The sequence below is a fragment of the Ursus americanus genome, chromosome 4 (genome assembly GCF_024610735.1).
Source record: "Ursus americanus isolate L20-20 chromosome 4, mUrsAme1.1.p, whole genome shotgun sequence".
In the NCBI taxonomy this organism is placed as follows: Eukaryota; Metazoa; Chordata; class Mammalia; order Carnivora; family Ursidae; genus Ursus; species Ursus americanus.
In genome coordinates, this window is record NC_142130.1 from 87,630,410 (window position 1) to 87,646,417 (window position 16,008).

Consider the following 16,008-nt stretch of genomic DNA (forward strand, 5'->3'; position numbering starts at 1 on the left):
CTCTTCCTAGAATCACAATTTGCCTGTGGTTGCATGCACTGCAGTTTGTGGTCAGCTTATTTGCATACAGGTAGCACTTTGGTGTAGTATGAGAGAGCCTCTAGCCAGAGGATCCTAGAGATTGTGCAAAACAAGCTACTCATTTTCAAAAGAAAAAAACTAAGAGTTTAAGTGATTCATCCAAGATCACCTAACTACCTGGCAGTGAAGCCACTTTCCATTTTATCCTACATAAAAAGAAAAATTATTTTAAATGGAAAAGGTTCTCTTTGTATAATTAAACAATTAAAATTCCAGCTGAAAGACATTAAACTATCCAAATTAATGTTCTGTATAAACTGCAAGTCCCAATCTTGGCAACATTTCAAAATAATAATAACCTTTCACTCATTCATGTAACAAGTATTTACTGAATGCTTACTATGTACCAGGACCCTGGCAAAGTTCTATGAATAAAAAAAGTCAGTGCCCTAATACCTTCTACTAGGAAGACAGTCATTATATAACTATGCAAATGCAAAATCAAAATGATAGTAAAACTATGAGGGGAGAGCAATGGTTAGGATAGGCCTGCCTGCAAAGGTGACCTTTAAGTTGAAACCTGAAGAATAAACAGGAAGTTAGCTAAATGAAGAGTGGAGGTAAAAACATTCCAGGCAACATACAAATACTCTATGACCCAGCAATTCCATTCCTAAAAATATATCCAACAGAAATGTGTACATACATGCACCAAAAGACATGTATAAGAATGTTCCTAACTACTGTCATTTATAACAGAAAGAATTAGAAATGTCAACAGAATACTGGAATATTCATACAATGGAATACCACATAACAATGAGACCTACTGCCACCTGCTACAACATGGATGATCTCCCATATAGAACATTGAGAGAAAGAAGCTAGACCCAATAGAATATATGAAATGATTTCATCTATGTTAAGTTAAAAACCAGATAAAACTAATCTATGATGTAAGAAGTCTGGCAGTGATCATCTCTGCACATCATGGTAGAATAATCAGGGAGGAATGTGAGGGAATCTTCTGGAGAGCTAGTAATAACGTTTATTTCTCAACCTGGCAGTGGTAACATGGATATGTTCAATCTAATAATTCACCGCATTCTACATTTATGATTTATGTATTTTTCTACATGCATGAATAAATTTTTTAAAATAAATATTGAGCAGAAGAAACAGCATATGTGAAGGCTCTGAGATCAGAAATAATTTGGTACATTCAGAACTAGAAGGCCAAAGTGTTTGGAACACAGAAAACTAGGAGGCAAAATAGTCTTAAGACGGAAGAGGGAGGCAGGGACTCAATGATTTAATGTAGATCATTTTAAAGTGGTTGGATTTCAAGTTCAGTGGTCAACCATGATAGGGTCTTAATCAGGGAAATAGTATGATCTAAATTGTTTTTAAAAAGACCAGAGAGTGGGTAAGGGGAGTGGAAACAGGAAGAACAGTTAAGGAGGCTATAGTAATGGTCCATGAAAGGGACTACAGTGGCTAGACAGTGGTAGAACCAGCTAAAACAGTGAATTGCATGGATTCTCAATGAAATTAGAAGGTTTAGTACACTGGACATGATAATAGAGTGTATATCTGAAGCTGGAGAGAAGGAGGTGTAGAGGATGAGTCTTAACTTCTGGTTTAAACAACAAGGTGGATGGACTGCAATTCACTAAGATAAGGAAGACTGAAGGAAGAGCAGGTTTGAGGGAATGCAGAGATCGATGTGATTATCAACCCAGTATCTATTCCAACCTTTCCATACTGTGTAGTCATCATACAGGTTGGGGTATCATGGAAACCCAGACAATGATAGTAATTTCTACCTTATTTTGCTAGTCATCGGCCCAATCCCAATTGCCTATGATATCTCTACAGCCACAGCAGTTGAATCAGGAAAGCACACAAAACTCAATTTGATCCAGCACAAGAGGACGTGCATGTTCCTTTTGTAGGTTCCAATCCATTCTCTCAGCTGGAAAAAGCTGGATTTCAATTGTGTCAGCCAAAACAAGTAATTATTCTACCCAGCTCTGCATCAGTCCCACACAACTTTGCAACATCTACAAATCTGGTAACTATACTTTCCATCCATTCTCCAACAGAATGATGAAATCATTCAACAAGATAAGCCAAAGACATAGATCCAATGTTGACCAAGGACAGACCACTAATGAGCACTAATGTACAGTTAGCTAGGAATTTACTTAATTATAAGATTCATTCTGTTTTTAAGATTTCTCTCCAAATCACTGGTTTTAAGCAATTTGATAATGCAGTTTGGTGTAGTTTGCTTCATGTTTCTTCTGCTTGGGGTTCATTTAGCTTCTTGGATCTGTGGATTTATAGTTTCCATCAAATTTGGAAAAGTGTCAGCTGTTATTTCTTCAAATATTTTTTTGCTTCAACCCCCTCCTTCTAGGATTCCAATTACACATATATTTTTGGCCATATGAAGTTGTTTCCCAGCCCACTGATGGCTCTGTTTATTGATTTTAGTCTTCTGTGTTTCATTTTGAGTAGTTTCTATTATTATGTCTTCAAATTCACCAATCATTTATTATGCAGTGTCTAATCTATTAATCCCTATTAGTGTTTTTTTTTTTTCATTTCAGATAAGTTATTTTTATTTCCATTTGATTTAGGTCTTTCACATTTTTCCTATCTCTTTAAGATTTTATTTAAGATTTATTGTATTTATTTATGTATTTATTTGTTTATTTATTATTAGAGAAAGAACACAGAGGAAGAGGGAGAGGGAAAACCAGACTCCCTGCTCAGCAGAGAGCCTGACACGGGGCTCGATCCCAGGACCCCGAGATCACCACCCGAGCAGAAGGTAGATGCCCAACCGAGTCACCCAGGGGCCCCCATGTCTCTCCTTAACATGTTTATTCTTTCCTCTACTTCTTGGACATATGGAGTATATTTACAACAGCTGTTATAATGTCCTTGTTTATTAATGTTTTTTTGAAAGAGAACGTGCATGTGAGCTGGTGGGAGGGGCAGAGGGAGAGGGAATGAGAATTTTAAGCAGATTCCACATTCAGGGCAGAGCCCAATGTGGGGCTCAATCTCATGACCCCAAGATCATGACCTGAGCTGAAATCAAGAGTCGGACGCTTAACTGACTGAGCCACCCAAGACCACCTCCTTGACTATTAATTTTAACATCTGTTTCTACAGATTGACTTTTCTCCTCATTATGGGGTGTGTTTTCCTGATTCTTTGCATGTATGGCAATTTTTAATTGAATGCCAGACATTGCGAATTTGCTACAGAGTTGAATGCTGGATATATGGTTATATATTTTGTATTTCCTGTATTCTTAAACTTTGTTCTAGGATATAGTGAAGTCTTTCAGAAATTAGGTTATTTGGAAACAGTCTGATCCCTTTGGGTCTTGCTTTTAAGCTTTGTCAGATAGGACCACAGAAGCCTTTAATCTAGGGCTACTCTGCCCCACTGCTAAAGCAATACATCCTTTTGAGTATTCAACCCAATTCCCGGAGTACTATAATATTTCTCCATTCTGGCTGCTGACAACTTAACTATTCCCAGCCCTGGAGGGAGGTCCAGGAATTTTTCTTCCTGTTCCCTTTTGGTGGTTCTTTCCCTGCATTTGGTAGTTTCTTTGCACACCAGCAGTGATCAGTACTCGGCTGAAATCTCACAAGAAACTCTCAGCACATCTCTGAAACCCTCTGTGAAGCTGCCTCCTCTTTGGTACTAGTCCTGAGAATTCTCATTGCATTGGCTTCCACAGATTCCCTACTCTGTCTCCTCAACTCAGGGAGATTGCCAGGCTTTCTTTGGGGGCATCTCCCTGCAGCCCAGAAGCACTCGAGGTAATCAGCAGAGTGATCAGCTAGGGCAACCCTAAGGCTCACTCCTTTGTTTCCCTTCCCTCAAGGATCAGTGTCTCATGCCACCTATTGTTCAATGTCTGAAAATTGTTTCTTTATTTGACTTGTTTCCTTGTTGTTACGTGCAGTGAGAGGGTTCCTAATATACCATCATGGTCGGAAGCAAAAAATCCTGTTATAGCCTTGTACTAGTTATATTTTATAACACAAGTTACAACATCTGGTAGACCTGAAATTATATAATAAAGTCACATAATGGGGTTTTATTGTTCAATAAGAGATACACTGTGCTTCACCTTTTATTTTCTCATAGCAAAGTTAAGTGGTAGAGAAAGGAAAGCACTTAGGAACTACTAGTTTGGCCCTACATTAACAAGCTAATCCTGCTACCTGGCCCAGGAGTGAAAAGTTAGGTTAATTATTTTTTTTTTAAGCATAGATATTTAAGTTGCTGTTTACTTTCTCTTCTATCAGACAGAACATTCCAAAAATTACTTACAAAAAGAAAATGAATTTTTGCAACCCTAACACAAAGTAATATGTAACAAGTTTAAATTTCATCATTCTGTGCAGAAAAAGTCAACTATAAAAAGTCACTTCTTCCCTCAACTTGAATTTTTTTCTTAAAAAGAGACAGGATACTGCAACTTATCTAAAGGGCAATCATGCTGACTGCCACCATTTGGCAATTAAAAAACAAAAAACAAAAAAACTATACACACTGCTTGTCATCACCACCTACTACACTTGTTATCCAAAATTTTAGAACCTGACATTTAACTTGGCTCAGCAAAGCAACTTTATGTTTTTAATGACCTAACTCTTAATCAAATCATGTTCCCTCTCTAATATATTAATAGTTTGTAGCCAAAAACAATAAAGTTTAATACGTCCCTCATTAGAAAATGTTACCAGTTTCACTCTTAACTTTAAAGTCTTCTACTGGCATTCCCTTGTTTTTGCTCTTCATTCCCTGACCCCCAAAGTAATAACCACCACCCTCACAGCAACACAAATAATCATTAAAGTAAAAAATAAAATGGTAAGATTAAGTCATTAGAGCAATTACTTTATCTCTCCCAGCCTCAGTTTGCACATCTGAGAAATGAGATGAAAGCACAACCCACAGAATTAAATGAAATAAAGGAAGTCTATGTGGATGAAGTGTCCAGGACACTTCAACAAACTCCCAAAGAGCTGCAGGAGATTATTATTTCAAGAAACACAGAGATACTCAACAGATGTTGCAATGCCCAAACTATTAGCTTCAGGTAGTTCAGAGTTTTCACATCAGACTGCAGTACATTCCTTTGATGATATCATCTTTGTAAAGCTGGGTTTTTGGTACTTGCTGTGATAAAAAGCAAGTACCACTCCAAAATTAATGTGGAACAGGAAATGAGGGTGGAGCTGTCCAGTCTGATTCTAAGGTGTGAAAAGCTATTCAATGCTCAACAGGTTCATACATATCCCATTAGTAAATAACTTATGAAGGAAATAAATTATTTCCCATTTACTTCCTTATTTTTTCAAATAGCTGCTAGAGTTTTAAGACGGACATATTTAACGTTTACACCTAATTATTTAATAAATGGAACCATGGCCTAGGGGTGCTATGAAAAACTTAATGAGACGCCATGAAACAATAAAGTTTAGGAACTTCTGGCTTAATGTTGTGACTAGTAGAGGAAGCTTCCAGGAAATGGCAGCTATTATTTCATTTTTATTACTCCTTTACAGTATGAAGTTTCATAGAAAGTCAGTGTAATCCACATTCTATGACAAAGATCTCCAGAATGTCGTCCTATAGTTTTATGGCTCATATTTCCCTAAAGAAAAAATCGGGTAAATGAAGACACTCAGAGGGACAACCTGGGGTAAAACCAGGTCCAGAGTATAGTGATATGGCCTTGCTGTCTAGTAAGTAGATGATTTGAGTCCTGACTGAGTTGGAAACCCTGAAAATAATCTTACCACTAGACAGATGGAAACAATTAATTCCATACTAGCAATTACAATTAATTCCTTACTTCCATACTAGCATATACTGAAAAGAGCAAAAGCTCTTAAGAGTTAGGAATTTGTATCAGCACCTTCCAACCTATCTTTTAAACAGGTGATCCGTAACTTCTGTTTTTAGAATCATCCTTCATTTCCCATGTGTTGACCTTCTCTTCCCTTCACTTTCTACTTAGGATACAATTATGAAGTAAATCATTTACCTCTGCTGAAGCATGAGATGGGTTGAAAAATAATGGGACAGCTTGTGAGTTTAATGCATGTATCGGTCAGACTGGCTACTGGTCCTTTCCTTGTCGTCGTCTTTGTGTGTAACTACAGAAAGACAACGAAAACCGAACCTGACACAAAACGGGTAGACATCTTTTTTAATTTCCTATTAGTTTCCAAGAAAAAACCTGTGGTGTTGTAACTTGCTGACCAGCACACTTGCTCCTTACACTGCAGACACAGTATACTAGTTACAGAGAATCCACTTGCTACACCGAACCACTGCTCCACAGACATCAAAGTTCAGTTTAATTAAACAGTTTTCTGGACTGATCATTTTTATCCCTTTTATATCGGCAATTCAGTCAAATAGCAATTCTTTAAAAGATAAAAAAATAAATTTTATAGAAAAAGGTACTGTACTTTGAAACACGGAATACTATATTTTGTCTACTTTGTAAGCTAGTTTAGGTTAATCCCCACCCATGGCACTAATTTAGCCATTTATTCCCTAAATGTGAGTAAAACACTGTACTAAGCACTAGAAATACAAAGATTACTAAGATATGGGTCTTTTCCTCAAAGAGTACAGCGCCCAGACACAGAAGTTCCACATTACCCGAAAGCACTATATCAAAAGTGCTACGGGATCATTAGCATTTGGTTCAGGCTGAAGGTTTCAAGAAACTAGTTATTAGCCCAATAATAGTCAATAATAGCATTAAAATTCTGGAAACATGGTTACTTTGGATAAAATTTGCAAGCTAAGAAAGTTATCCCATAACCTATCCTAGAAAGGCTGATATAAATTATGCACAGAATGATCATCCCAACCTGCTTACATCAGAATCTCTAGGGAGCCGGAGCCCAGGCAGCAATATTTATAAACCCCCACCCAGTGATTACGATGTGCATCCAACACTGAAAACCACTGGTTCACTAATTGATTAAGTCATTGTATCATGACTGATTTAAGTTTAGAAGCCTAGCAACATACACAGATTTCTGAGGCTAGATTAGTAGACACTCAGGCTCTACAAAGATCCATGATCTGAAATTGTTTTTACTGTGTTTTCACTTGTACCTTATTTTTTGATATGTGCTAATAACACAAAATATAAGGTTTCATGTTGGTATCTCATGGCACTTTCAGCATAAGCCAAGAAAATTAAGTGATTATCAATCCTTAATAATACGTACTGCCTAAGACGTCTGATTTTTTAAACCTTAAAGCCGGGACAACTGGGGCCTGTAGAGATTTCCCTCATCTATGGAACATAAGAACTAGGAAGATCGGTAGGGGAAGAAAGGGATAAAGAAAGGGGGGGGCGTAATCAGAAGGGGGAATGAAGCATGAGAGACTATGGACTCTGAGAAACAAACTGAGGGCTTCAGAGGGGAGGGGGGTGGGGGAATGGGATAGGCTGGCGATGGGTAGTAAGGAGGGCACGTATTGCATGGTGCACTGGGTGTTACACGCAACTAATGAATCATCGAACTTTACATCAGAAACCAGGGATGTACTGTATGGTGACGAACATAATGTAATAAAAAAACATTAAAAAATAAAGAAATCATAAACTTTCAGTGCATGACTGAGTCCTGCAAGGGTCATTTTTACCATCTACTGTCAAAAAGAACATATGCACATAACCATGTAGAGAACCAAAAACCAGCAAATAAAATGGGTTTATCCTGTGATACAGACTGCATTCCAGACAAATGAAGAAAAAGAAGAGACAAGAGTGAGATGGAGTTGGTGGGTGGGGCAGATTCTCAGAAAGGAAGAAGACTCGAGCGAGAATGACAGGCCTGGATTGGAGAGAGAAAAGCATTCTAGTAGTCATGAAAGAAGAGGGTATAACATCTTATGATGAAGGAGAGAAAAAGCATGGTACTTTGGGAAAGGACTGAGGAAACACAAGAGTCTCCTTAAAGGAGACCAATATCCACACTGGACAAACAGGGTGGGGCCAAGTTAGGGAAGACCTTGATGGACAGGTTGAGGACTTAAAAATTTAATCTGACTGAAAAATGGGGTCACACTTTGGTTTAATATCAAACATGATTTGAGAAGATTCTTCTTGCAGATTAATAAGCAGAATGTCTTAAGATTCAAGGAGCTGGGATTGTTGAAGAAAAAAAGAATACCTCAGTATCTTCCAAACACAGCTCCCTGAATACAACAGGCATTTAAGAAATGTGAGATTTTAAAAATGAACACTCTATAGCACAATATGCACGTTGGTATTGCTCCCAAATAAATGTCAAATTAATTTTATAAGTCAAGGATTTATAAAAAGTCTGTTAGCTCTTAGTATTAATATTTTAAGTTATTACTGTAAAGGTTTAGGAAAGCTAACAACATATCCAAAAAATTATATATATCCATTTGTGCTTTTAGATATTCAACTTTTTTTTCCTGAAAGAATTGCTTATGTGTCTAAATCTAATGAAAATAAATACAATCAATAAATGTTAAGACAGTATTTTTCATATTTTTTCTTTAAAGTAAATGTTAATGCCAAAATGGATGGTTTAGGGAGTTTGCTTTTTTAACCATTATTTGGCATAAAAGAGAGCTGTTGGAGGTTTGGAAGTATGCTTATCCTTAGATTTCCTAACTGAGAGTAAAATACGGCAATGATTCTAATAACTATGGGTAATGCATACTATGTATGCATGTGATCCCCTATTATTACCAGTAACCACAACTGAAGAAACATTTAAAATTTAGACAAATTAGAAAATCGGGTAATATCACGAAAAAAAACGCAAGCAGCTAAAAACTATTTCACAACTAAACCAAACCATTTCCCCCCAGATATTTTTAATTGAGAATTCATCAGTATAAGAACTATATTTATAGTATGAAAAAACAGACTATGCAAATTAATATTATAGCAAGATATATTTCAGTTTATTTAAATATAAAAAACAGTTTGCATTAAGTCCATACTGACTAAGTATAACCCACCTTATTAATACTTGTTTCTTAGAACACAAATAGCTCTTCTGCTCAAACCATGTTACTATATGTACCAAACATATATACATTTCTTATACATTACACTTTGCTCAAGCCTTTTCATTATGTCATTACCCTTTTTCCCAATCAGGATAAAATTTTACTATTTTAAAATATTAAGATCAGGTTAACATTTTAACAGGTTACTATTCTGTATGCAAAAGTTAGGGTCTTACGTATGCTCTTCACTTACTGAATCTGAAGAAAGATTAACAGTTTAAAATATCTAGGGGCTTATATTTGTAAGTATGACTTTTTAAAAAAGGTTTATTCATTTGAGAGAGAGAGAGAGAAAACGAGCCCGCACACAAACGGGAGGGGCAGAGGGAGAGGGAGAGAGAATCTCAAGCCGACTCCCCAATGACCGCTGAGTCCAACACATGGCTTGATCTCACAACCCAAAGACCATAACCTGAGCCAAAATCAAGAGATGAATGCTTAACCAACTGCGCCACCCAGGCACCCCTATAAGTATGTCTTTCAAACACTATTTTTAATTTATAAAATATGACCAGTAGCCAAACTGACGCTAGCAAAGCAAAAACATGACAAAAAAACAAGTACTTGTCACTAAAAAGCCCTTAAAAACACAATCACATTTCAAATAACTCCAAGCTGGAGTTACCTGCCAAAATCTTAGATTAAGAAAATTAATATTCAAATTAATATTTTTATTTTTAACTTCATCCATCTGCCCAGAAAATAACCTAAACCATTCTAAATCTACTATTTTGCTTGTGGTGCAGTCCTTTTCTTTAGATTACCAAGATAATTTTTTAAATAATATGAAATCAATCATATATGTCACATGAAATTTTAGATGTTTACAATTCTCTTAATTAAAACTGTAAGGGCCTCACCATAAGATACTCCAAAAATATCAGATAAATAAGTACTCTTGTAGTTCATTACTATAACTGAGATATAAGAAATCCTGTTCATTATAGAAAAACGTCAAGCAAGACTTTATGGGTTTATGTGACGTGATATAAACTGTAACAATAATTCTTTGGAAAGAAAGATTTTCTTTTAGGAACAGCCAAAGAACCTAAGAAAGCAAAAATCTGTAACCAAACTGGAATTTCCCCCAGACCCCCAGAAGAAACCTGCAGCAGGGGGCAGAAAAGAAAATGAAAGTTTAAAATAAGGTTTGATGAAAAGAAAATAAAAACATAATTTGCTTCAGGAAATACAGTGAAGGGGTTGTCGGGGTCTTCTCTAAAGAATGCTTGAATCGGAACTGTTTCAAAGCAAAACAGAGACGCGATCACTTGGGCTATGACAGATGACTTACAAAGCACAGCTACAGCCCCAGACTCGAACATGAGACATTCCTCCTTATGCCTAGTTTCCACTATGAGACTGAAAGGTGGGGGATCCAATTTGTGATAGATCCGAAATCCTTTGCTGAACGCCATTCTCCTTTCTTCAGAGGCAGCCCTGTGAAAACCAAGCAAAGCAAATGAAGCTAACGTTTCCTTCTGCAGTAAGGACTGCAAGGCATCCAGAAGTCCCTCCCTGCCAGGTTTTGATGGGGGTGGGGTGGAAAAAAGGGAGCTCAGGGAGAGAATGGTTTATTCCAAAAGATAAGCCGTCACTTAATTTTACCAAAAAGCCAGAGGAAGAGCTACCAGTTCTCACCGCAAGGCAACATCAGGTTTAATTACTCTAAGTCCACGAACGGTTTGGTTAAGATGAGTTTCCCGTTTACTTTATGTGTACCAAAAAGGAAAGATTTTGAGCGTATTTCGTTCGGAGTTGTTTATCAGCTTCCTGCTTCAGGATTTGTCACTACGATGAAAGGGAACAGATTCGGAAACTTCAAGCCGTTCCTTGGCCGGGGACGGAGAGGAGGTGGGAGGGAAGGTTAACGAGGCTGCTTCAAAGCTCCTTAGGGGGCAGGAGGAGGGAAAGGATTATCCGACACGAATGGCTCTCCCGGGGGCGGCAGCGAAGGGCAAGGGAAGCGGCACAGGTTACCGCCGCCTCCCGCCCAGCCGCAGGCCACCGCCGGCTGGGGGGACGGCAGGCGGGAGCCCGTAAATATGAATGGCCACCCGGGAAGACTCACGACACACACCCGACCGGGGCTCCTCGGGGGTCCCGGACGGCCGACCGCCCGAGAAAGCGACTCCTTTCCAGGGAGACGAAGCCGCCCAGCCACCCAATCCCTCCATTATGCGCCAGAGGCGATGACCCGGCGCCCAGACCGACTAGGTTCCTCTCCCGCGGACAAGCTGACAGCCGCTGTCACCACAGCCCCCGGCCCCACGCAGCGCCCCGCACGACCCATAGTCTCCTCACAATCCCGCCCGCCCTCCAGAGCCAGGGCTGCCCGCGGTTGCCCCTCACCGTTCCCGCCCAGGCTGCGGCGGGGAAGGCTGCCCAGGAAGCGTCCGCCCGCGCGCCCGGCTGCCGGTGGGTCTGGCCGCGGCCGTTCCCCGCCCCCCGCCGGCTTGCTCACCTCTTCCTCCGGCTCCTCCTCCTCCTTCTCCCGCAGCCGCCGCCGCCACAGCCGCCGGCAGCGTCACTTCCGATCCAGCAGGCCCATCTCTTCCGCACTGCGCCGCGGCCGGGGGCGGAAGGCCCGCCCCCCGGGGGAAAAGGCGGGGCGTCAGGAGGCAGGCCCCGCCCACCCCGAGCCCGCCTGCGGGTCCGAAATGGTAGGCTGCCTGCTGCCTCCCAGGGCAGCGACCTTCGCCTCAGAGGGCCTGTCGGCAAGGCCGCAGCTACAGGTCCGACCGCTGGGGAGGCGGGGACGAGGAGGATCGGCCTCCCGGGCCCCCTAGCGTGGGCTTTTCAGAGCTTACCAACCCTCCCCGAGGGCGCCAGGGAGGGGCTCTGGGGAAAAGCGTTGGGGACCGGGGACCGTACGTGCCCAAGATGGGTGTCAGGACCACCCCCTGCCGCCCCCAGCGGCCTGACGAGCGCGGGGAGGGCTCGGGACAGCCCGCACTCCCCACCAAACGGGCGGCGCCCGAAGAGCTGTCCATGGTGTCTCCCCGCGAACTGCGCCCAGTTCCTGTTCTGAGCATCTGGGTAGGTAGCGGAAGAAAAACTAATGCCCGCTTTGGAGCAACTCTTTTGGCTGCCTTTTCTTCTGGAGTGTTCCAGAGCTCTCAGGAACACTACAGGAAAGAGTGCTCCACTTTACACACGGTGGACAATCGGAAGTCGCGAACCGGGGCCTCAAGACTGAGCTGAAACATAGCTGTTTTGAGGCAGCTGTGGTTGGCACTGAATGGCGAATAGCTTTTGTCAACAGTGGAATTTAATAACTAATGGCGTCTAACCCTCTCATTTCCTCATTTTTCAACAAATCATGCTACGTGGCTAATATTAGTGTGTCCCACGGACTTTTCATTCTCTTTCCACTTAAGGGACCTAAATATGGGAATGAAGTCAAAGCCAAGAGGGCCAAAAGGAATTGAAATCCTGAAGAAACCGTTTCTGCTTGCCTTCGTTTTTTCTTTACCTCTTCCTCTTCTTGCTTTTATTTTAGCAGCGAAAGCAGAATTTAAATTTGTTATATTGCACAAAATCATTTCCCCCTCTGGGCCCTGTCATGTGGCTTCTTCATCCATTTTAGAGAAGCTGGACCCACCCTGGTTTCCGGATACCAAAGTAGCTATCATTCATTAGTAGAAGAGAAGCCTTTTCTTTTCTAGAAGGAGATATGCAAAGACACAGTTCTGAGAAGTGGAGAGGATTTCTCATTTAGCACTGTTTACTTAGAAAAAGGTGTTTTGTTCTTAGTGGTTACTGACAGCAGCCTCAGAATTAAATTTATATTAAGATTCTCTGGACTGTGGTTGCTTCCCACCCCCACCCCCCACAAGAATCCATTTCGATTAGAGATTGCATTTGACAGAGGAAGTAAATGGGAGTGGGTGGGAATGGAAATTTTCTTATTTGCCTATTCAGTTATAATGCCTCTCTAGCCCTGAAGGAATGCCAGATGTATGCACCAGAAAAACATATGGAAGGATATTGCTCTGTGAGAGATGTTGATGTTATTGAATGCTTTGCTTGTGAGTTGCTTTTTATGTGAGCTGAGACCCAGAAAAGATAAGTTGTTAACAATTACTCCGTTTCAAGTGGAATTGGAACCTGAAACCAAACTTGCCCACTCCTAACCTAAGATCACTTCCACCATGCCTGCGTGAGGCCACACAGGGAACCCCTCCTTCTCAGGGTGTCAGTTATGGGTGCTGGGCTCTTCTAGAAGCAGGTGTTCTGCCTATTTCTGATTTCCTTTGATTTTGGACTGAGGAGATTAAGGTCAAAGTTTCTTGGTTCTGTGTTTGAATTGCTGTTTCTTCAGAATGAACTGGGGGGAGAGGGGCGGGAAGCAGGACTCATTCCTAGAGCTGCCTGAAGGCCAGGACTTTTCCAAATCCTTTCAAAATAGATCATTTTATTCATGAAATAAGCACATGCCCAGGGTTTAAAACACAAGGGCCATTTTACTAGTGACTTTTATAAAATGTTATTCCTTCTTTTTCTTGTCCCTCTTTACTACTTATACTTGTTACAGCACATAGAAACATCTGGACAAATTTTCATCAGATTTGAAAAGTGTGGGGAGGGGTGGTGGCTGACTTAAAATACGTGTTAAGTGGCACACCCAAACTTCTTACTGAGGTCTTAAGGGCCCAGAGAGATGTGCTGACATCTTCTTGACCCTTGAAGATGAAGAATGAGGCCTGTGGTTGGCTGAAAAAATAGCACATCCTAATCCCTAGAACATGGGAATGTTAATTTATGGGAAAAACCAGTCTTTGCTGATGAAATTCAGTTAAGGGTTTTGAGATTATTTTGCATTATCTGGGTAGGGCCTAAATGCAATCACAACTCTCCTTATAGGGTAGTAGAGAGAAATTAGAGAGAGAGAGAGAGAATGTGAAGACAGAAGTAGAGACTGAAGCAATGTGGCCACCAGCCAAGGAATGTCAGCAGTCACCTCTATAAGCCACCAGAGAGCAGGAAGGAGTTTTCCCTAGAGCTTTTGGAGGAACATGGCCTTGCTACCACCTTGATTTCGAACTTCTGGATTCCAGAACTGTGAGAGAATGTCTATTGTTTGAAATTACCCAGTTTGTGATAATTTGTTACAACAGCCACAATCAATACAAATCTTCTGTGTCTTCCCATCAGGAGAGAAACCGAGATCGGCAAAAACAGTCCCAGACAGATGATTCAGATATGAGCTTTAATAGCTTCAAGAAATTGAAGGCAAACACCCAGAGTTTTAAATGTTGATTTTTGACTAAATTATTTCTCCTATGGGCAATTCCCTGTATCAGGTTAAAATATGCACTATTTCTAGAAGTCAAAAATACTCATATAGGGACTATAAATGGCTCAATCTAATAGTACGTCCCCAGTACACTATAGCTAGGGTTTATTAATTTAGAAATGACTGATTGGCCCAAGAATATTTTTTAAAACTATACCATGTTACACAACTATGAATTTTGACAGATGTCTAAAATATGAATTAGTAGTAGGGTCTACTTTTCCTTATAGCCTGAATTTTATCAAAAATACTAGAAAATGTTTGGCAAACTTGGGGAATATTAACAGCCCGTTCCAGCTATCTTTAACAGGCTCTTGTTCAGGTTACATAGACTGAGCTGTATCAGGCTCTGCAGAGAGCTATTAGTATATAGAGAGGGATGGCTCCTGAGAATCAACACAACAGTAGGTTCCAAATAGCATTAGCTATGTGCTTTGAATAAGTCTGTGGTAATCAGTGAAGAGTAAGATTTTAAATTGGAAAAATGGAAACCTTGTGAGTAGAAACTATAGTTAGCTTGAGAGCAGAATCATTGTGAAAATAAAATAAAAAACTTCAAAGACTAAAAAACCGCTCACACATACCACAGGTAAGGGCATTACCCCTGTGATGAACAGGGAAATTTTGCATGCCAAAAAGTTTTCATTTGGAATAATAGACCAACCCAAGGGAGCTCGAGTGAAGGGGTTTGTTTTAATGACACACAGGATCCTCATGGAAACCAAAGGACCTGAGCAATAGCAGGGCTCAGCCTCATTGAGATGAGAGCTGGAGGGTGTTCACCGGCCAACCTAGCTCTTCGTCCCTAAGCAGCAGGTGTCTCTGGAATTTCAACACCTAAGGCTACATGTGAAAAAGGTAAGCTTTCATGGGCAAAGTGTTTTTGTAAAGTAGCTTAAAATGGCTTCTACAGGATTTGTCAAACCTTTCACCTTTCACCATGTGTTTTGAATCATCAAGCACAGGATACAGAGTATATGTTTCTGAAGATCTTTTTAAGTAAAGCCACAAAACTAAGGACTATTAGTTTTTTTTCCAAGTATATTTTCCAAGAAATGCTGTGCTAGGCTTTCTCATTGAGCTGGATGATTTTAACATCCAAGTCCCTGCTGCGGTTAGGGCTGCCAGGGCTAGAGGAAAGCCAGTATAAATTACTGGGGCCTGGAGGTCCAGAAGCAGGCCAGGGGCCAGTCAACGTTGCACATCAAAACCAATTCCACTGAACAATTTTTAGCCAGTCTGCCTTTGCCCGTAGTCTGAAGCCACTCTCAGCAACTGTGAACCCAGTATCCATACACTTTCCATTTTGGAGGACAGTCTCCAAAGCATTTTGGACAATAAACAGCCTTATCAAAGCAAGCCCACAAACATGCAGACATATTACATCGTTCTCGCTACATGCAGAAGTTCTGGTGTTTTAATTGTTCTTATTTTCATTTACTTGAAACGACCGACCAAAATGTCATTATAATTGGTGAATGGTGAGTCCCTTTACTATATGGACATTACCCTGCTAGAGATGAGTTCTTTAACCATACAGAACCACTACTTACACATTGCATTTT

The 16,008-nt window shown here is 40.4% G+C and overlaps 1 protein-coding gene across 4 annotated transcripts in view; it reads right to left on the reverse strand.

Annotated features, from left to right (window-relative positions):
- The window catches only part of SYNJ1 (synaptojanin 1), a 91,737-nt gene extending 80,054 nt beyond the window's left edge, over positions 1-11,683 (reverse strand). For 3 of the 4 annotated variants that reach the window (XM_045785521.2, XM_045785520.2, XM_087861766.1), the window contains exons 1-2: positions 11,497-11,598; positions 10,439-10,584 (exon numbers count right to left, since the gene is read on the reverse strand). In XM_045785521.2, coding sequence (XP_045641477.1) covers positions 10,439-10,562 — 124 coding nt within the window. In that variant the 5' untranslated portion in view covers positions 10,563-10,584; positions 11,497-11,598. The other variant, XM_045785522.2, reaches the window with a different exon arrangement.
- Between the last annotated feature and the right edge of the window lie 4,325 nt (positions 11,684-16,008).